At 45.5% G+C, this 24376-nt stretch overlaps 1 protein-coding gene across 1 annotated transcript in view; it reads right to left on the bottom strand.

Moving 5' to 3' along the window:
* Positions 1-24376, bottom strand: part of LOC138567782 (putative uncharacterized protein DDB_G0271606) — a 167739-nt gene that overhangs the window by 29705 nt on the left and 113658 nt on the right. The window contains exons 2-4 of the mRNA XM_069646274.1: positions 23350-23504; positions 22968-23256; positions 19890-20053 (exon numbers count right to left, since the gene is read on the bottom strand). Coding sequence (XP_069502375.1) covers positions 19890-20053; positions 22968-23256; positions 23350-23504 — 608 coding nt within the window. The remainder of the gene's footprint in view (positions 1-19889; positions 20054-22967; positions 23257-23349; positions 23505-24376) is intronic.

Below are 24376 nucleotides of genomic sequence, written 5' to 3'. Positions count from 1 at the left end.
CCTGTAGGAGACGGTGAGGCCAGTGACAACACAGTTATAGCGGTTTATTTGTAAGAACCACATTCACCTGGGTGCTGGAGATCTAATCATTTAGTTGTTGGAATCATCTTGAGTTTATCAAGCAAAAAATTAGAGGTCATGTAGCTTGGGTTAAGAGTTTAGCAGTGGTTTATTAACACACAAATGCTGACACGTGTTTCGACCCAACAGGGGTCTTTCTGAAGGCGTATGTTAGAGAGCAAGAAGGTAGAACTAGTGAGATGATGAGCTCCAGAATGATGGCTCTGCTGAATAGGCCAGCGAGGCCTCTGCAACAAGAGGAGCAGTCACAGCGATCTTTCGAAAGACATTGTGTTACATTTGACCCAATGACATTACATTTTGATTGGAGAAGATGCGTTTGATCCTGGCAGTCCCTGCAGGACAATTTCTCACCTGAAGTTAACCAATCATCAGGAGAAACGACAGCCCATACCACCCCGTATTTCATCTGCCAACCAGGAAATATATTTTCAAGTAAACAAACCTCTTTTAACAGGTAACTGCAACACAAACTCTCTATTAAAACCGGGAAGTTGATTAATGTAGTCTGAAAAACAAGATAACTGCTGTCAGATTCATCAGAGTAGGGAAGAAGATGGGAAAAGAATGTGTCAGATAGGAGAGGATGCACCCGACCCCAGGTTGTGCAATAATGGTGCAGCTAGCATAGTGTCTGTCCATTTGACTCAGAGCAACTCCACTCCTCTATTGTGATGTGCAGGGGTGCCACACCTAATCATCAGTGCTGGTCGAGCAATGACCACTGAGACCAGTAGACTTGCAATGGGTTTTCTCCGGAAAGATGAGGTCCCTTATATTAACATCAGGCGTCATGTCTGCCGAATGACGCAGAGTTGGTGCTGTGACATCATAACAATCCTCCTTACACCAAACAGGGATAATGGCATTTAGGGTCACATTGAAAGACCCTTGCTCCCTTGGGTCTCTGGTAGTCATAAATGTCTACTGGAACCCAACCTCATCCAACTTTAGATTTTTTTGTTATCATTATCTGACCTTCTAACTACGATTAAATTCGTATATGGCCCAGTTGAAATAATAATAGCGGACGATCTAGGTCAACAAAAGCAGCTGGTTCATCGAGCCACAAAGAACCTACTGTCAATGGAGAAAGGTGGTTAGCATTTCTGTCAAGCTGGGACCTGGTTTTAGCCAATGGCAATGGTAAGTGGAGACCTACCACCTGTCTTCACATGGCCTGGAGGTAGTTATGGTTCTACAATTGACTGCCTAATAATTTCAAGAGATTTGTTTGCTGACTGTATGGACTTTCGAGTCCTCAATAAGGGATCTAGTGATCACAAAGCTTTGGTGGCTCTTTTTTGTTTTTGCGTGGTAAGGGGGAGGGAGTCTACAATGAGAACCTAATGGTAAATCATATGAAGAATAGAGTGATTAAGTTCAGGCAAAATGGAACCTGCTTGAACATTAAACTTTTGGGGGCCAAGTGTACTCTCTCAGCTAAGGAGCTTGAGATTATTTGCTCTCCTCTAAACGTCATTGATTATCTCTGGGAACTGGATCCTCTGGCTACCTTATATAATCCTTAGTATAGAAAACATCTGAATGCTTATAGTGAAGTTACCAGGCAAAGAAAGAGAGACCTGAGATCTGCCCTTAAAAATCTGAAATGTTCTTGTGGAACAGATATGGAATATAGTTTGGAGAGCAGGATATTGAGGTACATGTATAGAAGCTGGTCTCGCCGAACAGATACTTACAGATTCAGCAGGATGCTGAACTGATGATGAGTACCTTAGCCCATAGTAACTCACTCTGTTTTTGGGCGCTAGTTAACAACACAAAGTGCTTCAAAAACCAGGCACAAAGTAATGTCATCTCAGAAGCAGTCTTGTGCGAGTATGTTAGCAATATGTACAAAGCAAAAGCAGGGAGAGTCTTTCCATTTGACAGTGAAGCAAAATGGGACCTCCCGTTGGACGAAGATTTCATTTTGGATCTTATTAAAAAGTCTTCAGCCTCGAGGGCGTCTGACTCAAGTGGCCTAACAAACTCAATTTCTAAGTCTGATGCACAGTTCTGGTTGAGGATCTTGCTGTCTTTGTTTAGCGAAATCCTGAAAAAAGGATTCCATCCTCTTGGAGGATGGTGGTTGTCATACCTATGTACAAGAGGGGCGATCATACAGATCATGAAAATTATCGTCCGATCACCCTTCTTGGCGCATACAGCATTAGTTGCACACGGGCCTTACTGCGAGAAGTAGAGAAATGGGATGATAGAGAGCAGATTCTTTCTTAATTACACACATGTTTCAGGAGGGGTTTTTCCACCGCCCTGAACGGTCTAGTACTGTCTATGGTGTCAATTGTGTCTTGGAAAAGAACGGGCCCCATTCCTTATGAGGTCTGGTTAGATCTGTCGCAGTCTTTTGACACAATCAGAAGAGACCGCCTGTGGATGAAATTGGAACAGTGGGGAATGCATAGATCACTGCTGAATATTCTAGTTAGTTTGCACAATGACTCGAGACTGAAAGTTAGATTGAACAATAAAGCAGATTTATCGAGGGCGGTTAGGTCTAAAAGGGTAGTCAGATAGGTTTGTATTGTCGCTCCCAAAGTATGGCTGATCTGGCCCAAGCCTTGAAGCCTCATTCACTTGTGAGTCCTAAGATTGGCAGCCAATCCATAAATTGGATTGCGTACGCTGATGATACTGTCTTACTCAACCATTCGTCAGTCGGATTGCAAGGCTTGTTGAATGCTTTTGACAAATATGCCAAAATAAATGAACGTTTGCTAAATCCCCATAAATCTAAAATAACTGTGTTTAAACAACCATTGAAGATCGCTCATAGATGTAATTGGTATCTACCTGGTCTTCTGGTGCCTTGTTTAAAGGAATTGACCTATTTGGGTTCAAAAGTTCGTCCTTTTCAAACATTAAAACAACTGCAACTTGACCTCGACTTGAAATCAGTGTCACGGGTGGCTCAGTTAATAAAACTCTTATTGTAAATTCTCAATAGTACCCTTTATAAGATATTATAAATTGAAGATTATTCCTTCTATTCTATATGGTTTAGAAACATCGCAGCACTCACGGGAGTGAATTGGGCTAGGATCGAGGGTAAAATATGGAAGTGTGCCTTGAACCTCCCAGTGAGCTTGCCGTTTGAGATAGGAATTGGATCTCTACTCCATGAAATTTTACATGGATTGGAAAATAATTTCTTTGTATAGATAGAGTATGTGTCCACAGGTGCGCTCGCTTTACGAGCAGTGAAACCTAGAATTGATGAAAGGAACATGTCCTACATTGGCCCATATTAAACTTTTTGCAAATATCAAATTACTATACTGTGGTCGCACTATTGAAGATCTTATTACCAATCCGATGGGAGTTAAGTTGGCACTACTAAGTTTGGATTGGATTGAAACAATTGACTAAATGTGAGGCTTAGTGACATCAAAATCCTGGTCTCAGTATGATAAAACGTGTAGCTTTCTTCCAAAGTATTTGACCCGTTTCCCTGATAGAGTAAGTAGGATGGATTTCTTAAGGGTGCGTTTGAACATAGTTAATACAATAGAAATTCTAGCCATCAGGGACAAGTAAGGTTCCAGTAACAACATTTGTAATATATGTAATGAACAGGTCGTCCAATCAGTTGAACATATTCTGATCGATTGCAGGAACACCTATACAGTAAGATATTCAATTTTGGGTAGGTTTATTAATAAACTAGCGTTGTTGTGTACAGATTCATTTTGAGAGATGTTAATTGCTGGACATGAAACTAGTCTGACAGTACAGGCTGTAGAGGTTCTGAGAACCTTGTTTTTTTTTTGGTGATAGGAACTTGAGGTGTTAATTTGCCTCCTGCTTGTTATCTAGTCTTTCTGTTTGCATGTTATCTTTTAGCTTTTTCTTCTTTTTTTTTCTTCTTTTCTTTTATGAGTATTTTAATGCTAGTTGAATGTTCAATTTGAATGTACTCACTATTCGATTTGTATATATTTTATAGTGAAATGTTTGTATTTCTTATTTCTGGATGTGTAAAGTTGCTAGTACGGCTACATCACAATAAAAATAAACAATTAACCATAACTTCAACTTCATGTTCAAGTGCCTTCTCTAATATCATGGAAATGGGAAGGGTTTATCGATCTATCAATTACATAGGGCTTCATTACGAGCATGGCGGTAGCCGTGCCTGTATGCCATGCACAGCTACCGCCATGTTCGCTACCGGCACTGCCTCCCGCGAATGGGCAATAACCGGCCCATTACGAGATGAAGGGGCTGGTAATTGCCCATTCGCGGGAGGCGGTAAAGACAGGCTCCCAATCCCCATTCTGCCCCATACGGCACAATGGGGGTTGGGAGCATGGTTGCACTGGCACCGTTTATAACGGTGCCGGTGCAATCCCGAGTTCTGCTCGCAGGTGCCGCACAGCCCATCAGGTAAGACCTGGTGGGCTGTCAGGAACCTGCGAGGGAAACTCAGAATAAGACGGTACGGTATGGACAGTGCCAGTGCCATACCGGAACCGTCCATACCTTACTGTCAGGGTTGTAATGAGGCTCATAGTCTTTGAGGCTGAGTGTTGCTCTCCTCTGCTACTGGTGTGGGTACCTGGTCAGCTGTGAAGAATCTAATACCTGGCACTCCAGCTGTGCTTCTTTAGTACTGGAATGTCTTCTATCTTCCTCTTCTTCGGTACTGGGCAGGCCCGCAGAGTTTTCATGGACTGGCAAGGGGTGTATCTCACCCATTCAGTCATGGCCCTTATCATGCTGCTTACTCCCATGTCTATTAGGTGTCCTTCCAACTTCAATTTCTGTTTATCTCTCCTTGGGTGTTCCGTGCTGTGATCATTGACTTTTTTCTGCCAAACACTGTCCAGGGCTGAAACTCTTCTGCATGTGGATACCCCTGTTAAAGTTTCCTATGACGTATGATAGACCGTGGGGAATATTGCCAGTGCCCCTTCCATCCATATGCCCCTATCATATGCGATGCAGAAGGCCCTGTTCAATGTATGAATTAATCTTTCTGTATCCCCGTTTGCACTGGACCAGCAGGGTGTGATGCAGTGGTGATGAATGTCATAAAACGTTGTGAATTCTACCCATGATCAGACTTGATAGATTCCGGAATTCTGCAGTCCAGGAAGAGGTCTTCCCTGATGGGAATTACTGTATCCACTGAAAGGACTGTGCCATGATGATGGATTCCAATGGCGGGGGTCTATTCCAATGGAGGGAGTCCACCATTTTATTGTTGTTCTGAAAACTACACATTTTCCTTTAGCAAGATTTTGGGCCTCATTACGACCCTGGCGGAAGACCATGGTGCTAGCACCATGGTGCATGCCGGTAAGTTACCGACTCTGCCATGGAGAAAGGGGGAATTACCACCTCATTACAAGGTTGGTGGGGCGGTAACTCCCCCTTCCTCCATGGCCCTTCCCCCTTCCCATTTTTGCCCCATAGGGCTCAATGGGAATGGGGAAGGCGCTAAGTACGGTGCCGCAAATTGCGGCACCGTAATTAGCACCAAGGTCCCTTTGTGGGTCCCTACTTTAAAGGCTAGTCTACACCAGCCGTTAAGGTCGGGTCGCGCGAAGGGACCTCGTAATTAGGCGCTAATAGGTTAACGGCGCTGCAGCCTTTTACAGTGCCGTTAACCCATTAGCGCCTGGGTCGTAATGAGGCCCTTTGTCCTGCTCTCCCGTGTGTGCTATTTGCACCACTCTCTGCACTTGCGATGGCACGATGACCAGCCTTGTTCTTCTCATCAGTAGGGCTCCCTCTGTGCCCATGTATAGCTCATTCCTCATGCGCCACAAACCTTGGATCCGCGGTGCAGTGTGCTTGATCTGCGATGGAAAACCTCCTTTGCCCTCTTTGCAGTTGTTCCAATGCCTTCTTCATGCCACTATGAGTATTTGAGCTTTGATAATATCCTTCAAGGGTATGATTTTTGGGGCCGCCAACAAAGTAGTCATATGGCTGGCCATATTAGATTCTTCCGCAATTGCCTCTCTGACGACCACAGGGAACTCGGGGTGACAGGGTAAGTAATTCGCCGGATTATCAGTACCTGCTCTGAACTGTACGTTGATCCCATGATCATAACATTTCTTTCTAGCTAGATTTGATGGTTGCAGAGCGGATCTTTGTAAAATAGGGATTAGGGGCTTGTAGTAATGGGATTATCATAAATGTAGAGGTCGAAGTGTTTGTACACCCAAAACACTGCCAGGAGCTCCCTCTCAATTTCACAGAACCATTGTTCCATCGGTGTGAGAGCCTTGCTCGCAAATGCTATGAGGTTTCGAACTCCCTGTTGGTCCAACTGTACCAATACAATGCCGTAGTGGCTTCCACTATTATTTCTGATTCTCTCGTTGGGTCGAAGAAGGCCATCAGGGGCTCTTCTGCAAGAGCCTTTTTCCTATTTTCAAATGCCATGTGCTCTCTCGGCCCCTGATTCCAGGCTTGGCCTTATTTTGTTTGGGTTTGCAGAAGATTGTTTGGGATGAAACTTCTGCAAAAGTTACCATGCCTACAAAGCTTCATATTTTGTACACTGTAGTTGGGGGTGGGAACACCTTGATGTCCGCCATTTTGCTGGGATCTGGCAATAGTCCTGACCCTTGGAAAACAAATCCAAAGAAGTAAAGATTTTATTGAAGAAAACTGACGCTATCTCATTTGTGGAGTATATGAAGATGTCATCACTCACACTGAGAACACCATCCAATCCTCTGTCGATGCCAACATTGAGTATTTGGAAGTGGAAGAGGCACAGATGGGACATTCTCGTGGAGGGCCAGCTGGGGATATCCTGATCTCAAATCAGTTATCGAGATACAGATGCCCCATGGAGATCTGCTAAAATGTCATCTAGCATGGGCTCTTGGTGCCTCTCCCTTCTGATGGCTTGATTTGGGAGACTTGTATCCACACATATGCAGACCTCATCAAGTGGTATGGGTTTCAGTGCTACCACTATGGGTGACAGCCTAGGAGGGTATCCACTGACCCTTTTTTATTTTTTCGGCATCTTCTAGCTTTTCCAGTTCCTGTTTGACTTTCCCACAGAGGTAGAAACTGATTCTCCTGTGGTGCAAAGCTACCGGTTGTATCATGGGAATCATGTGCAATTAAATCACCTGATTGTTGAGGCTGCCGACCCATTGAAAGAGAGATTGGTAATTCAGCAAGAGGTTGTCAACAACAGTCTGATATACATTAAAAGCCAAATTTTATGTTTTGTTATGTTGATTTATTCCACACACCGCTACCACCCAAGGGCAATCTCCAGACACTCACGGGACTCTGCAAGAGAGGAGAGCTGGGTGTGTTAGTGGGGATAGAATGATAGGATAGCTTCAGAAGCAGGAGGATCTGGCGTATGTGAGCATTGTCTTGCATGCAGGGTTTGGGAGGTCCTGTGTGATGTAAACATATGGGTAAGACTCAGTGCCTCATGTATGTACTAGTGTTTGTGTTGGGTGTGTGTGTCGTGTGATGTTACAGTGTGGTGTGTGGTCGTGCGCACTGGTTAGTTGTATCCATATGGGGTCCAGAGTTGCAGATGGCTGTTATGCATTCAATATATAATGTTGGTGTGCATCTGTGTAGAGTCGAGGAATTAATGGACTATTTGCAGGGATGTTCACACTACTGTTGTTTCCAGAGTCTCAGAGGTATGTTAGGGTGTGAGCAGTAGATTAATTCTCGCTGTGTTAATGTTTAGTGTTGCTAGCTTCTAGTCATGTGTAGTGGTGTAGGTTATGTTTGGACCAGTCCTAAGTCCCCTGGTCCTTATAAATGGACCAGACCTAAGTCCTCTGCTGTATCCTTCGCTGCCTTCATCACATAGAATGTGGCTGGTGTGGACAGTCTATTGTGACCGACTCTTGTTTGAAATGCCCCTTCCAGGGGCAGTGGTTTTGATCTGCTCTACTTGAATATTCTTATCTTTGGAATTGCCAGGTGGTGTACAGGTCTGAGCTTGTGACATTGAGCACAGGACATGATGTTGACTGATGCACCAGTATCAGTCAATACAGGCACTTGTTCTGAGAATACTGTGATAGCATACTGGGATTTCCACCATCAACCTTGGGCCCCTTGACATATAGCTGACATGAAGAAAATGTCTTCCACCTTATCTATGTACTCTGTTTCCCTTGGCTTGTCTATCTGATCCTGTGTGATGACTGCCACTCTGGCTTGTCGGTTCCACACAATGGCTTGGTCTCTGGGTGGGTTCGTAGGTGGCCACATTGCCCTGCAAATCTTAGCCAAGTGGCCCATGTGGCTGCAGCGAGCACATTGTTTTCCAATTGCTTGGCATCCTTGCACATGCAGGAGAGCCTCACTACACAAACCACAACGCTGTTTTGGTGTGTCAGGAGGATATTGGTTTGGTGAATTGGGTGTTTCTAGGCAACATTGAGTCTGTGCTTGACCACAGCCATGCCCTCAGCCTCATTGTGTCTGTTGAGACCATGTCTGTACAGCAGGCGCTTTTTCAACTTTGAGACCCTGCATGGATTCTTCCATGTGAGCAGAGAGGGATGCCTCAAGTCTGTGCACCCTCCCTAGTTCAAGGATTCATAGTAAAGGCAGGCCCGGCCCTTTTAAAATGTGTTTTCTCCGGTGTGATGAGTGAGATTTTTGAATATGTCCCCTAATTTCCCACTCTTCATTGGGTAGAGGGCAGGTATCAGCAAGGTTTCTTTATCACATGTAAAAAGCATCTAGGGAGTTAGTAAAGCTCTGTCTTTCCTGCCTGAGTTGGAATCTCTCATAGTTAATGTTGACCATTGGCATAAAATAGGTTGTGAGAGTGTCCTTGGTTACCTATAGGTAGAGTTTTGTGAAGTCTTTGCACTTCACTTCCTGTGTAAAACAGGAGCATTGTCTTATGGACTTTGTCACCTTTCTCCCTGTACACCATGAAAAACATTTCTATGCATTCCGTCCATAGTGCACATCGATGGCCAAGACTGTCCGGAGAGCAGTGAATGTCAGCTTCCTGCACAGAGCATGAGTAAAAATGCTGATGCTGCTTGGGAGGTGCTTCCTGTCTTTGGTCATGTGCCCTGACTGTTCCCCTGTCCTGGTTCCATGGGCTGGACAAGGAGGAGACCTCATCGCCCCCACCATAGTTGCTGGTGCCATGAATGGATTGATGCGTGGTCAGACCACTACATGGATGTGGATTTAGGGAAAAGCATGACACATGAATGCCCACTGGCCATGTCATTCACATATGTCTTAGTCTTGGGAGGATAGCTCAGGGGTAACGTGCTCGCCTTGGAAGCAAGGCGATGCAAAGTACCACAGGTTCGATCCCCGGGACCGCGCTTAGAAACCCCTGGGTATTCAGCGTGTTATAAATAACCTATCATATCATATCATATCTGGGGACTAGGAGTGAACAGACCTTTGTTGAGGTAGTGTAATATATTTTCTAGATAATAAAGATGAGACCTAAAGTTAAATAAATGAGAAAGGCCTTTCTGGCAAGAGCAAGTGAAATAAGATATACCAACATTGGCGCTTGTTAGGGATTGTTTGCTCTTGCTTGCTAAAGTGTTAAAAAGGCAGCACATTTCAAATTATGGACCACGGCCAAAAGTTGGAAAATGAATGTTGAAATAATGTATTTACAAAGCCAGACTTCACAATAACAATGTACAGTGGCATATTTTCTTTCAGCCATTCTGCACCCCACAGAAATGCATTTCCATAAATGTCCATCTTGTATATGTATTCTGGAGTACACAAGCCTTCTTGGCAAAGCATATCTCTGTCATGTTTGAAATCCTGAGCCTAAAACATCAAGAACAGAATTGGATTCATTTGAGGGTGAGCAAAGAATACTGTAAGGTTTAAAGTGTTCCAGGAATTAACCACGTTACATGTGAAAGGCAGGGCCAGAGTTCAAGTAATTCCTGTGCAGGGAATACTGCGAGCCATTTAATCAAAGGTTATACTCTGATTTATTCATGTGTCTTTCCAAAGTGAACAGCATATGTAAAGATGATGTCATTACAGCAAAATGTGCATGCCAGTCAATGTGAGAATATATAAAGTGTTCCTTCATTCTGGCATGTTAGTAATGTATTCAAATGATATTGTTTGGAACTCAAGCAGAGGAAAGGAAATGCAATTAACTTCCTTTTGCTGGGTGATGTGCATTGAAGGGACGAGTCTGTATTTATAAATGGACAGATAAATCCTAAAAAGCTGAAGTGAAAAAGCAGAATCAAAGTGCATTTTTAAGTTTCTATTCTCACGTGTGGGCATACATGAAAAGTTCAGGGCACTAGTCCAGTTGGAACTAGATAGAAAATAATTACAGGTTATGGCCAGGCTAGATAGCTTTTAACGACCACCATGAGATGCTTGAAATGCATTCCAGACAGGCTTTCAAAGCATGAAAACACCATAAATTGTTTTACAGGTATTCACTAATGGATCCAGGCTATTCTTCAAAGAGATCTCAGATGCTTTATTTTACAGCAACCCATGGACTGAATCCTTTAGCCTAGAAGTCAGCAGATGAGGTCAGTGACATTTAGATGGACGGCATCTGCCAGCTGCCTTGGATACGTTAAGGTTAAAGCTCATTTATAATATGTACAATCAAGACCAGTAACTGGTAATAGTGAGAACATGAAGAAAGAATATTTAGACATCTTGTCATCTCTTGAATCTGTCTAAAAGGATCGTTAGTACAAGCAAAAACTAAATCCTCCAAAAGAAACTCAATCGTGTCCCAACATATAGCTCAAATCCTTTTGACACCAAAGTGGAGATCTTCAAATTCACATGGAATCTGAAGCTTAAGGCATTTTTTGCTAACTATCTGTTCCCAATGTAACATACACTGTTCTAGCATATCTTAAAGGTCAATATCTGTCGGTAACTCACAGGGTCACTTCTGCCTCCCTTCTTAAATATCAGAATTATCACTGTTCACTTCCAGGAAGGGGGGCGTAGGTCCCTGTGACTTATTAATGTCATTGAAAGGCTAAGCAAATAGGTAACTGTCTTCTTTTGAATTTGAAAGGCGTATTTGTAGCAGATTGAATGAGAGGTATGCTTGGTATAAGAACAGTATCTAAGTTCCATCTATTAAACAGGCCTCTATGATGTGTCTTTGTAGATGCCTAAATGTCAATCTTGTTCCATTGCAGAGTCCCCATGATGGCATAAGATTGTGTAGTAGCATAATGATAACACCTACTTTCAGTTTTAGCTTGTGAGGAGGCATTCGTCCTACAGCGTTGCTCTCTTTAGAGACTGACACGTTTAGCCAGTAATTAACTGTTCGTAATTGTCAACCTTGTTCCATTGCAGAGTACCTGTGATGGCTTAAGATTGCGTAGTAGCATAATTACAGCACCTACCTAGTTTTAGCTCGTTAGTAGGCAATCATCCTACAGCGTTTTGCTCGGCGAGCTGGTAATTAACTGTTCATTGGCACTGGAACCGCCATGTCCTGTGTGAAGAGAAGTGGATGTGGAAAGAAGTAACTTGAAATTATTCCAAATGCTTGCGATAGTGGAAGGTGAAGGTGACTATGTAGAACTGTGCTCATTCTGTTTGTTAAAATAATAGCTGTTGTTGAATTGGAAGGGCACACAGAGGTGCAGTTTGCTATTTGGACAGCAGAGGGCAACTTAACACTGATACATTGCATCAGCTGAATACGGAAACATACCTAAGCATTTTATATATATAGATTTGGATGAGGAGACAGACGGTTCGCAAGACTCAGAAGGCTATCAATACCTTGTCAATACCTTGAACTTAAACCAAAGGGTAATTTCATGACCCCGCTTCCACATGGCACGATTGGGATCAAATTCAAGACACCTAGCTTTAGGAATATCAGCAGAAGTGTTCTCAACATAATTAGGATACTGTATGAAGATGATTCTATCACCATAAGACCGGTGGACAAAGGAGGGGCGCTCGTCATCCAGAACACTGATGATTACGAACAAGAGTGCAGCAATCAAATGAATTACTAGAACATTTATGCGGTCCTCAACCACGATGCCACAAGAATGATCATGGATAATCTACAAAACTTCCTAGACCAGGCTGAAGGTTTTGATTGGATCAACAAAAAAAACAAAATGTTCCTGTTTAATGCATATCCGAGGTATCTTATTTCTATTTGCTACCTAAAGTACATAAGACTCTTGATAAGCCGCCAGGCAGGCCCATAGTATCGTCAACAAGCGACATTCTACAACCTTTGGGCACATATGTGGACACCATTCTGCAACCATTAATCCCAAAATTTGACACACACATTAAGGACACTACTCATTTTCTGAAAATTCTAAGCTAGATAACCATAAATGAAGGAGAAACACTGGTGTCAATAGACGTTAAAAGATTGTATACTTCAATAACCCACAATTTAGGACAAGCATCGGTCGAATGAATACTCCTCAGAAAAGAAGAATAGACGTCTCTGAAGAATTCATCATTTGTTTGCTTGATTTCATAGCACAAAATTCATATTTTAGACACAAAAATACATTTGACTTACAGACAAGCGGCACAGCCCTATGTGCCACCATGGCTCTCTCATACGTGAATACGTTCATGCTTAAATTTGAAAATGACCACTGTAAGGAAGGCATGGTATCAAACAGTAAGACAGATACAAGTGATCACAGTTCAAGGGCATTTACTGAACTACAATTGGGTTTCAAAAACACCTGTCTAATACTAAATCTAAAGATGGGAGCAAGCTATGACTATCAAACAATAATGACCTGGGCTGCGTCACGCACCCTCTGCCTTGCGCCCACGGCTCCTTAGTCCCAAGCCAATTCTGCTGCTACTCAGGAGCTGCACGTCCTCTGCTGCCCCGGGAGCGGCGTGGGCGCTCCCAGGGCTTCAACTCTACTGATGCTCCACTATTTACCAGGGCAGGGTACAGAGCCTAGCTATCAGGCATCCATATTGCCTGTGCCCCCTGGTGGTTCTGCCATTTTTATTAAAAGTAAAGAGGGGTAAGATAACGCCTATCAGTCCCTATCCTAACAAGAATGTTCCTACCTAGCAATCTAAAACTAAAGAAAGATGACCTAGTATCCAAATGTATCTGACCCTCACACTAATACATATAACCAAAATGTGCAAGGTAAATGTAGTTGACTTCAGTTTTAGAAAACAGTGCAAAAGTTCAAACTTATAGTTCTTACAAACTACTCCTTGTGACCAGGGTTTGACTCCCTTCCCCTGGATCAATTAAGGAAAACCCTTGAAAAAGTTCTGATTGAACCATGTTCTATACAGCTCAACACAAAATGGACCTCATTACATGTTTGCCGGTCTGAAAACAAGGGTGCTGGTAAGCTCACTGGCACCCTTGTTTCCAGACTGGCAAACTATAAGTCTGCCTGCCGGAGCCACTGTGCCTGACAGGTCTGACCCTGCCGGGCGCAGCGGCCACGGTAGGCAGACTTGTCACGGGAGCACGGGCACCATTGTTAATGCTGCCGGTGCTCCTGTGTCCCCACTTCCATAGAGTCCCATAGGACTCTATGGGAATGGGGGTTTAACAAATTTACCGGTGCCTGACTTCCCGGACGCCGGACTTGTAATAGCCCGGTGGCACCGGGAAGTCAGGCACTGTGTAAATTATTTCGGGCCCAATGTCTTTTCCATACAATGCGTCCTTCCACTTGGTAAAGTAAATGGCTCTTTCACAAAACACTAGTTAAAAAACCAAAGCAATTGATTTCATCCACACAGTATTCTTCCTGGTAAAGTAAATGTCTCTTCCACAAAATACCAATTCATAAATCAAAGCAATTGGTTCCCTCCACACAGTGCCCTTCTCAGAATGCACAGCAGATATTAGAATATCACAATAATTTTTTCAATGAAATACTTTTCTGAGGATAACACAGCAACTGTATTTTGTGATGCAACAGTTTGTCAGGATGGTAAAAGTGAACAGCTTCGTTCCACAACACTTTTTTACCACAGCCACCTTTCTTCAAAGCCACTGTTTCTTTCCTGGTATACTCGTTTGCCAGGACTAACTACAACTGGTCCCTTTCCTGGTTTTCTCACCTTCCAGGAAGAAAAAACTCCTGGTACTACAATTGGTCTCTTCTGTTAGTGGCAATGTTTGTTCCAAGGTTCTCCACACCAGTATCCCATGTGAGGAGGGTTGAACAATAAATGCCTATCTTGAAGGTCTCTTAACTGTTGGCAATTTGGGTTACAGATTTCCCCAAACTGGTGTCTCAGGAAAAGAGAACTGCACCTGTTTTGCCCCTTTGTCTCCTTGTTATAGTCTCTTGGCTTTTGGCAATGTGGGTTACAGATTTCCCCAAGTTGACATTTTGTAAAAGGAGAATTGCACCCCTTTTTGCCTTTTTACTTCTTCTTTATGGCCTCTTGGCTTTTGGCAATATGGGTTACAGTTTCCCCAAGTTGACATTTCATAAAAGGAGAATTGCGCCCTTTTTGCCTTTTAATTTTGCTTGCTCTGTATTCGGAATGATCTAAAATTAGTGAATCTTCTGCTCTGAATGCCCCGGGATTACCTTTTCCTGCAGGCCAAATCACCAGCTCATTTTTGCGGCTCCACGTCACTTTTTGCTGCTGCGGTGGACCTTCAGCGGATCAGCAATCCCACAGACAGCTCTCCTGGTTCTGCCACCCCCTGCAGAGCCCTTCTTGGGAGCTCCACAGGCTCTGTCTTGTCCCTGTATTTTCAAGCACCATTGAGTGACTTGCGTCCTCACAAGAAGATGAACACAGCATCCCTCCCAAGGGAGTCACCACTTCCCCCCGACAGCCATCTCCTCCCATGTGATCCTCCCTCATGATGCCATCCCCAAGGTCAGGATCAGGTTGCAGCTGCCTTCCCCATTCAACATGGGAGATTTTAGGCTGGGGTTCAGTGATGACGCTGTAGGATTCATCGCAGTATATAATCGACCACACTGCCCGCTCTCTGGCAAGTGTCTTACAGACCACAACAGCTGTCCGTTTCAGTTTGTAGGTAAGCATAGTCGGAGCCCCGCTTTGATTGGCAACAATGATGATGAGACAGTCTGCAAGCTGAGACTTTCTCACACTCCCATTTTTTCTAACTTTTTAGATCATCACAGTGTCGCAGTGGGCACGGTTTGACAACAGTACAAGCTTTGTAATCCACAGGCCCAATAAGGTATGCGATTCACATTTTTGACTTTGAAGGAAATCCACGATTTCATATTGGCAGTAGTAAGCATAGTAAGCAGGAGCATAGCAAAGTTATGTATAGGATTCTAAGATGTATTTTCCATGTTTATTTTTAGGATAACTGTTGCATCTGGTTACTGAAGAAGACAGAGGCACTCTCTCTTATTAGGAAGGAGCTATTTCCCCTAGTGGACAGGTAGGAAGTAGATCCCTTATAAACATTTAGTAGACACAACATTTATCTCAGGGCATGAACAAATTGTACTTACATTCTACCTGCATGTTTTCACGGGCAGCCGAGAAGGCACTTGCCGTAGAGGTTAAGAAGAGGCAGTAAGGCATAGTGTACACTGCAATCTACATTAGCACAACATTGTAGCTTTATTGCAATTGTTAATACTTTGAACTCTTGTCACTAATATACATTATGTATGTTATTTTGCCCTGACAATGAACCGAATGGGTCTGAAATGCACTGACAGCAGCCACTTCTCCTCTGTCAAAGATGAAGATGAACAAAGGATGTGTGATACATCAGAAAACATTTGTCGTTATGTGTATGCAATAGTTATAACTGAGATATAATCATTAGTAGTGTTTAATATGCATAAAGCATCTCCAGATCTGGTGTAGATACGCCGGAACAATTTTTCTAGTCTTGTCATCTCTTCCCTCTTGTGGAGAAGAGCTGCAAGTGCACACCAAAGAAACCAATGCATTTTACATGAACAGAAATCTTACGTACACGTGTAAAATATAAATCTAGCGCTGCATCACAACGAAAAATCTGATTGACCCCTTATTTAGACAATTTGTAGGTGAAAGTAAGCTCTAGCAGACTATTCAAATGGATTATATGTTGCCATTTTGTTAAAAATTATAAGAATTCAATACATTAAACTGTCCGCCTTGGTGTGCAGAAACTAAAAATATAATTATTAATTAATCTTTTATAATGTGCTTAATACCAGAAACCATTCTCTATATGCAGGACTGGGATTCAAACCTGTTTTGCTCTGCGTTGTCTTGGTTCCAAGACATATGCGTTACTGTTAAGCTATCCTACCAGCCTATGTTTTATCAAGGTGGCACCAATGAGTCAGAAGATAGAGCATAAAAACAAAATTAGCTTCTCCTCAGAAAGAGTAAGGTCTCTCCACCTTTAGTCATGTGGAAAGCAAACCAAATCTCTGACCAGGTGAAGGCAGATTAGAGGGAATATAATGGCATACACATAGTTCAGAGAGAGAGAAGGAACAAAGTCTTGGTTATGGAATATTGGGTGAGGAAGAGACAGGAGGGAATCAACTGGAAGATTGCAGAGCAAGATAACTGACTTTTAGCAGATGGCAGACCAGCCCCTGAGTCCTGTACATTGAGAAGAAGGAAGCCAGAGCCGTCCATGGAGGGATGGCACCTGCTTGACTGGGTCTCCAGCTGGTTTTCCCCAAAACCAGAAGTTGCATCTCAAAAGGTAAATAAAAAAAAACCCTATCCATTCCCTAAAATTATCAGGGTAAAATCTAGGAAGGGAAAATGACAATGGAATGCAAACAGGTGTAATTTGAAATTACGACACAGGTTCAAATACTCCAATGTTTGTGTTCCTTTCATATATTAAATAAAAAGTGAAATATGGTTTACTTTACGCCAGTTCAACTTACAGTCACAAACAAAATTCAAAACTGAAAACATTTTGGCTGCCACTTTAAAATGTGATTTACTTTAGACAGTTAAGTATGAGTTGTGAATATAGGTAGTGGGTGGTGCTTAATCACAGTGGGGCATAGTGCCCTGCAAGTTCTATCACCTGGGATGGTATCATGCAGTTATTTATTTATTTATTCTTTCTAAAAAACAGTACTAGGAGAAGTATTTACAAAATGACAAAACTCTCATCCTACTGACAAAACGTACATACAGGCTGTCCCTACTAAGAAGAACACTCTGACCCTATTCGGAGTATCTCTCCCTAGGTGTTCGGTGGTGTGCCGCCTATCTAAAAGGGATAGCCACAGCAAGTATGGGTTTTTCCACCAGCATCCTACAAATGCAGGAAACATGGGATTCATGTGGGTTCAGAATGGAATATATAGATTACAGAGGACAGTATTTGTGAATGCAAATTTACAAGTTGCCTTTTGCATTTAATGTAATAGCTTGACAAATAGCCCTATGCTAGCCGGTCCTTGTCTATATGTCAAATGGCCCCTACATAACAAAAATATTTGAACAATGGAGTTGGTGCCTAGATATATTGCAATGCAAGTAATGTCAATTTCTCCAGCATCATACTTGCCGTGCTGTCGGAGAAAATCAAATGATTTAACCATATTTTTCTGATATGAAATGTTCCATTAAAAAGAACAGATGTTCATAGAGAAGCCCATGTTAAGTAGCATGTTAGTATGTTTGGTGTTTATTAGAATATAAAGGACCTGATTTATAAAAAAGCCCTATGGTTGCGCTAACTACTTTGCATCAGAAAGAACATTGTATGGACAAAAAGAATAGTACAGGGAATCAATTCATAGAATCAAAAGTACAAAGAAACATGCAGCACAAAGAATAACGAGTTGCTGCTGGAACACCCGATGTACCTTGTGCTGGCAACAATGTGTGACTATGTGTCATTGGAGGACAATGGACAGGTCTTACTACTTGCTGTTAGAGTGCTCCTTTCCCATCGCTGCCGGTGGCCAACTTGTTACTTCTGAGTTGCAGGCTGGGTTCTAGATGTGAGACCCCAGAGTTTCTTTAGTCCTTGGAGCTTGGCATCGTATCACGTCGGCCTGGTCATGTGTTGAGAGACCGTGGCTGAGGCAGAATTACGGGGATTTGATTTGTATTTCTGCTCCGGGGAGTCTTTAGCAGGAGCAGATGTGAACTTGGCATCGAGAGCGCAGCATGTTGATTGCAACTTCGCGACCTTGGCTGTGGGGCTCTAGTCAGGGTTGTGCTGCATGATCAGCACCTTGTAGCTTCGTCTGAGCTGCTTAGGCTCTGGGCCTCTGGTTTGCGGCCTACCTTTGGCCTGGTTGTGGCGGTATAAAACTCATAAGGCGAGGGTTGTGAGGGTGCAGATTGGTTCCTTATACATCAGTCCATCTACAGGGTCTTATCTTCAGGGTTTTAGTAGCATGAAGTGTCTGCAAGCATATACACGAGCTCTTCTGGTGTCTTGCGTTTCTGCCATACGGTAGTTGGCCTATGTAAAACATAATAACGATGCACGTCTGTGGGTGTGCACGGTCCTCTATGTCATAGCACTGAGAGTGTTCTTCGTGTGGGTTGGTGTGTGTCTGATCCAGGTGCCTGGCAGCATGTGTGTTTCTGTCCGTCGTGGCTATGTCGTTATGTAATCGCTAATGATGGTGGTATTGGTTGGTTATGTTTAGTCGAGCTGGTCCATACGGTCGGCCTCAGCTCCACCTGGTTTCCCAGCTCGTGCTCTGGATGCGGTGCGACTGGCTGGCGGGGGTGGGGCGTGGCCACGGTGGATCTTGACGTCTGGGGCAGCAGACAGAGGGTCAGACTCATCCCGCTGCGGGTGCTTGGGTCGTGACGTCATTGGCCATAGTTTGTATGGGGGTCTGGGGAAGGGACTGTCCCATTTCCCCTCTTCATCTCCTCAGCCTGTAGCCGGGCCTCTGTTGTTGCATGGAGGGCTTGCAGGGTGTCCAACAAATGCATCTCTGCTGCCCTGCAAGATTCCCCCAGGATGGCAGCCTGCCCCCTTGCCAGCTTCTCCTCCACCTCAGCCATGGCCCTTGAAATTATTGTATCCCGAGTCTGCTGCCTCTTCATCTCCTGTTGCCTCGCATACCGAACCCAGGATGACACCAGAGCCCATAGGTGCTTGCGTGTCTCCTGTCTAACATTTGACAAGTTCGTGCCAGTTTGCCTTCTCCAGATGGCAATGCCCCTCAGTATCTGCCTTCTTGCTGCCCGCATGTGCTGCATCTGGCATTGTGTGCTCTGCAATTGTACTCCCTCTGACTGGATGACAGACATTGTCGGGGAGTATGGCACATGCATTGGCCTCAAGTGCCTGCTGTCCCTCCACTGTCTGTTCATGTGTGGACTCCTGGGCATGCTCAGTGACAACCACATCTGCCATTGTAGGGACTTCCACCTCGACCAGGGACAAAGGCACATCCAGACTGGGCGATGGTGGGACTGGTGCACAGTGGGCTGTGGTGGTAGATGGTACGGAAGCCTGACTGGAGGATGACTGAGGCACAGATGATGAAGAGGTCGAGGGGGTCATTGCAGTGGCCAGCCCCAACAGGCTACCAGAAGGTAGTGCTGCTGCCAAGTATGTCAAGCAGATGACCCTGGGACAGGAGGTTGTGCCAAACCCTCCACAGTGAACTGCACATCCTCTTGTCTCAGGGCCAGGTGTGCAGCCTGAAAATCTCCCTATGTGCCCCCACCTGACCCCATGGGCTGGGCTGCAATGGCCTCCTCCTCTTTCTCCACCTCCATCAACACAGATTACTCCATAGAGGCCCCCATCCTTTTGGGCCCCTGTGTGTCTATGGCACCAGCCTGTCCCACCACTGCCAAGGTGTATCCCACATTGATCACCTCCTCTGATATACCCTCAGCAGCTTTGCCCGATGGAACTGATGCTTCCCCAGCCATATTGCCCTCTGAAGAGCTGGTGTCAACTTGGGGTGGCCTGAGTACGCGCCTTGGTCTGGAAGCCTTGCCCCTAGTTTCTGCTCCACAGCATTACTTCTGCCCTCTTCGCCAGCTGCAGCAACTGTGGAAAAGGGAACAAAGAACATTGTCATCAGTCAACAGTGACAATGCGTGTGTGGCATACACAATAGTAACAGTAGCATGAAGTCGGCATGAGTCAACCAGCAAATGCCACACACACATGCCCATGCAATCAATATGAATACAATCACACAAGTGTAGGGAAAATGATGAGTCACAATTACAAGACGTGCACATGTCAACCCAGCACATTGATGTCTGGCCACATGCACATGGTAACAAATCATTCCAAATCACAATAACAATGTTGCAGTGACCCAAGTGTGACCTTCAGACAGGGCTATGGGAAGTACACCTGGACATATGTCTCAGTACCCCCATAACATGGCGTGCAATATCACCTCCACCCTTGGCTTGCAATATCACCTCCACCCCTAACGGCCAGGGCATAGGACAGGGACAGCTATGGCCTAGACAGCGGCACACAAGTGTGGGGCTGCATCACTGCCATCCAGGTCTATCCCTTTTATTCCCTAGACCATTTTCCTTCCTAGAGGCCAGGTGATCCCGACTGCCTTGCGGAACACCAGTAGCTCTTCTTTGGGACTCCCACCAGAGCTTGTGTCCTGCCTAGGCCGTCAACTGCTGACCTTGCTTAGCCACTCCCACTGTATCCAGGCCTGTTGCTAGACACCTGCTGTGGTGCCCCAGTCCCAGCACCAAGGAGCCCCTCCAGATCCCATGCCACATGCCCCTCCCACAGGGAGACACTTCCCACATACAATAATGCACGCACAAAGTGTGGTCCATGAAGCTTAGCTGCAGACAAATGTGGGGCACAGCCGGGCCAACCACAACCAGGAATGATAGCCATGAGGGTGTGCCAGCCTAAGGGCCTCCATCCAGGCTCCTAGCCTTAAGCAGGCAGCACTGTGCTGGAGTTCGCAAGTGGCATAACCGTGTCTGTGGGTTGAGCCTGATCAGGATGACTTATGCTTGCTAAGCGATGCTGGGGAGTGGGCCACTGTACCTCACATTCCCCACGTCTCCTGCCGGTTGGACATTTTGCACAGGGCATGTCCCAACACACTTGCTGTTACTGACGGACCTCTGGACATTTAATTTTCCTCCACTCAATAATATGCCTATAACTAACGGTTAGAGAAGCACAGGTGGCTGGGCTCAGGGTGACCTTCACACTCTCGGGTGCATGTCATATGTGCTTCAATGCTTCAATGTTTGCATGATATGCTGTCAAATGTTGTGGTACAGTTGGCTGGGGTCCTCCTCACCCATCCATGGGTACAGTAGTAGTTTGTGGGACTTGAGTGTCAGTGCATGCACCAACACTGCAGGTTGGGGGCCCAGTCTGTTCCCCAATGGCCAGTCGGACATGCGGGCCCCAACATCACAGCTGGAGGGGTGGGAGGGAGAGGCTGGGCTCAGGCACAATTTGTGCAAGACAGGGGTGGTTGCTCCACATACCTCCACCACCAGCATGGGGAAGCGTGGGGCAGCACCCTGAGCAACGGTCTTTCGACCCAGACTGCTGTGGAAAAATGAGCTTGGTGGAGAAGTGCAAAGTCATTGCCTGTAACAACAGCTGAGGCTGGAGAAACAGACCTACCCTAGATGGACCAAGTGTGCCAAATGATCTGGTGGACTGCGAGGCAGCAGATGGACAGGCTGCCTTGACGTTGAGGTGCAAGTTGTCAGAGGTTCATTTGTTGGCGAGGCACCTTGCTGGACCTTGGCGTGTGGCCGTCTTGGGGATGAGGAGTGGATGCGGAGGTGGAGCGCAAACAGGACCCATACACTGTCTACAGTAAGCCAGAGGAATGCAACTATGCCTACTTGAAATCTGTGTACTCTTGGTGACAGAGGAGGAGGTCTGACCAAAAGTGTCCTGCCTCCTCATAGACCCAACAGGAGTATATTTCAGATTGTAACCTATCCAGACTTCCATAGCTGGCCAACCATCTGGATCTTTCATACATTCCTATGGTCAACTACAAGATGGCCATGCACGGAGGGCAGCCAACTGAAGTATAAATCATCACAATGGGCACAGCCTGTGCCCCGGGCCTTCTATAAAAGACCCCCCGCAGTGTGCAACTGAGAGGAAATACACAGGGGTAGGGAGGAAGCAGGGTACTTGTCAGGGTGGGCAAATGGTAAATGCATGGGACCATAGCTGGTCCGGGGGGACAGCCTCGGAATAGCAAAGTACACTTCTGGGTACACCATAGCTGTCAGGTTACCCTGTTCCATGCAGCACCACTCGAGCCAGTCCGTATTTGATTCCGGCACAGCAATGCCATGTGAGCGGGCAGAGAGATCTTGTGATACTGGCTTGGCCACACATCCATCCAATCACATCTAGCAAAATGCACCCCTGGCAGTCCAACATGAAAACATACAACGCGAACAGGCACCCATTGCTGAGGATCAAACAGCAATGCTACTGCTCCCAGCTCCAAAAAATACCATGATGACACGTCAGGCCTGGCCCTTCATGCAGTGGGCAGACAGATCACACAGCCGTCCCTTTGAGTCCAGTTATCCATACACATGTGTCAGTCTCTGGCCCTGAGTGTGAATGATGCAATCATCATTTGCAAATGAGCAACCCATAGGGGTATCGTGAATGTAGGTCCCTCACATGTCCCCAACATCTCAATCTGGCAACTGAACCTGTATGACTGCTTGCTGTCATCAACTCACATTGCATGCACATGAGTACACTTTGTGACCAAGAACTGACAGTTGACATATGTACGCTTGTCCACTTCAAAGATGTCTGCCATCACAAACGCTCAGCATCGGCATGAGGCTGCATGCTGGTGAAGATCAGTGCAACTCACATGCTGTGTACTGAAGGGATTACCTCAAATCATGCATACCTATGCAGAACACACAAACACTGTAGAGTAGTGCACCATGTGAGTACTCACAAGCAGCTTGGATCTGTGGCTGCAGGTCAATGATATGGGTGTGGACTGCTGGAGTGACCCTCTTCATGACCCGAAGGCGAAGGGGTGACATCCGACGGCGGACTGCATGTTGCACCTCCATGGTGGCACCTGCCTCGAGGGCTGCCTTTGCCTTCTCCTGGCTCTGGTGCCTGAGGTCATCCCAGCTCTTCTTCCCATGGTCCACGTTACATACTGCCACCTCCTCCGTGTTGATGGCAGCCATGATGTCTTCCCAGATCTTAAGACGTCCGATGGTCCCAAGCTGTGTCTGCAGGTTGAAGAGGACATCATAGTTCAGCAGGACCTGCTCACCCAGGATGCCAACTTAATTGCTGGTGAAGCAGGCAGCCCTCAGCCTTACCTTGGGGGTGCCGTTCGATGGAGCAGAAATGAAGTGGACATGGCAAGCCCTGAGGCTGGTATGGTGCAGCTGGGCCCTGATGATGTGCTGTGGAGCTGTGGTGGTGGAACAGAGTGGCGGAAGTCCCAGGATGGCAGATGAGGTGGTCACAGAACCTTAGATGTGAGTCACAGGGAACAGGCAATGGAGGAACAGCAGGCACTCCAAGGCAGTTCTGGTGGTCAGCAGAGACTTACACACTACCAGGCAGAAGCAGAGGCAATACACGGCAGGAGGAGGCAACAAACGGCACGAGGCAGGAGGAATGGGTGTCTGTCATGGAATCATGGAGGCAGCAGTGTGAACATCATAGGAAGGGGCCTAAGCGCATAGACTGAGATATTTAGGGGGTTGAACGCCTACTCAGAGATGGATACATTTCGTATCACACGTGCATTTCATGGAGCAAATTTCTTTGGTGGTGTCTCGCGTAGCCTATTTATTAAGTTGTGCATTGCATGGTCTATTCATATTCTTGGGGGTGCCTCAGGGAGCCTATTTTTTGGTGGTGCATGGCAGATCCTATTTTTGTGGGGGTGCCACGCAGATTTCTAGGCCATTTTAAAGGCTACCTTGCACTGACTGCACCATGAGTGGGAGGGCTCCGCAGAGGGGAAGAGGATGGGGAAGAGAGCAGGAAAAGGAGAGGTTGCTCCTGCACCACCAAGGTCCACTAGGGGCAAGAAGGGCCAGGATGCAGAGCAGGAAGAGCATCACTCCAGGAAGAGCACAGATGAAGGAGAAGGAGCCACCAAGGAAGAAGTGGTTCAGTGACCAGGAGTTGACAATCCTCATTGATTATGTCGACAAACACCAGGTCGACCTGTGCCCTTGGGTTGGCAGTACCCTTACTCAGACCCAGTGGATGAGGATGTGGCATAAGGTCACAGGTCTAATCGATTCCTGTGGCGTAGAGAGGCGCACTGCATCACAGGTCCACAAGTGGATGGGGGGCCTAATGCAATGGACCACAGAGAAGCTCGGTGGC

Source organism: Ambystoma mexicanum, chromosome 2p, assembly GCF_040938575.1.
Source record: "Ambystoma mexicanum isolate Mex_15411 chromosome 2p, UKY_AmexF1_1, whole genome shotgun sequence".
Lineage (NCBI taxonomy): Eukaryota > Metazoa > Chordata > Amphibia > Caudata > Ambystomatidae > Ambystoma > Ambystoma mexicanum.
This window is presented reverse-complemented; position numbering and strand designations above follow the sequence as displayed.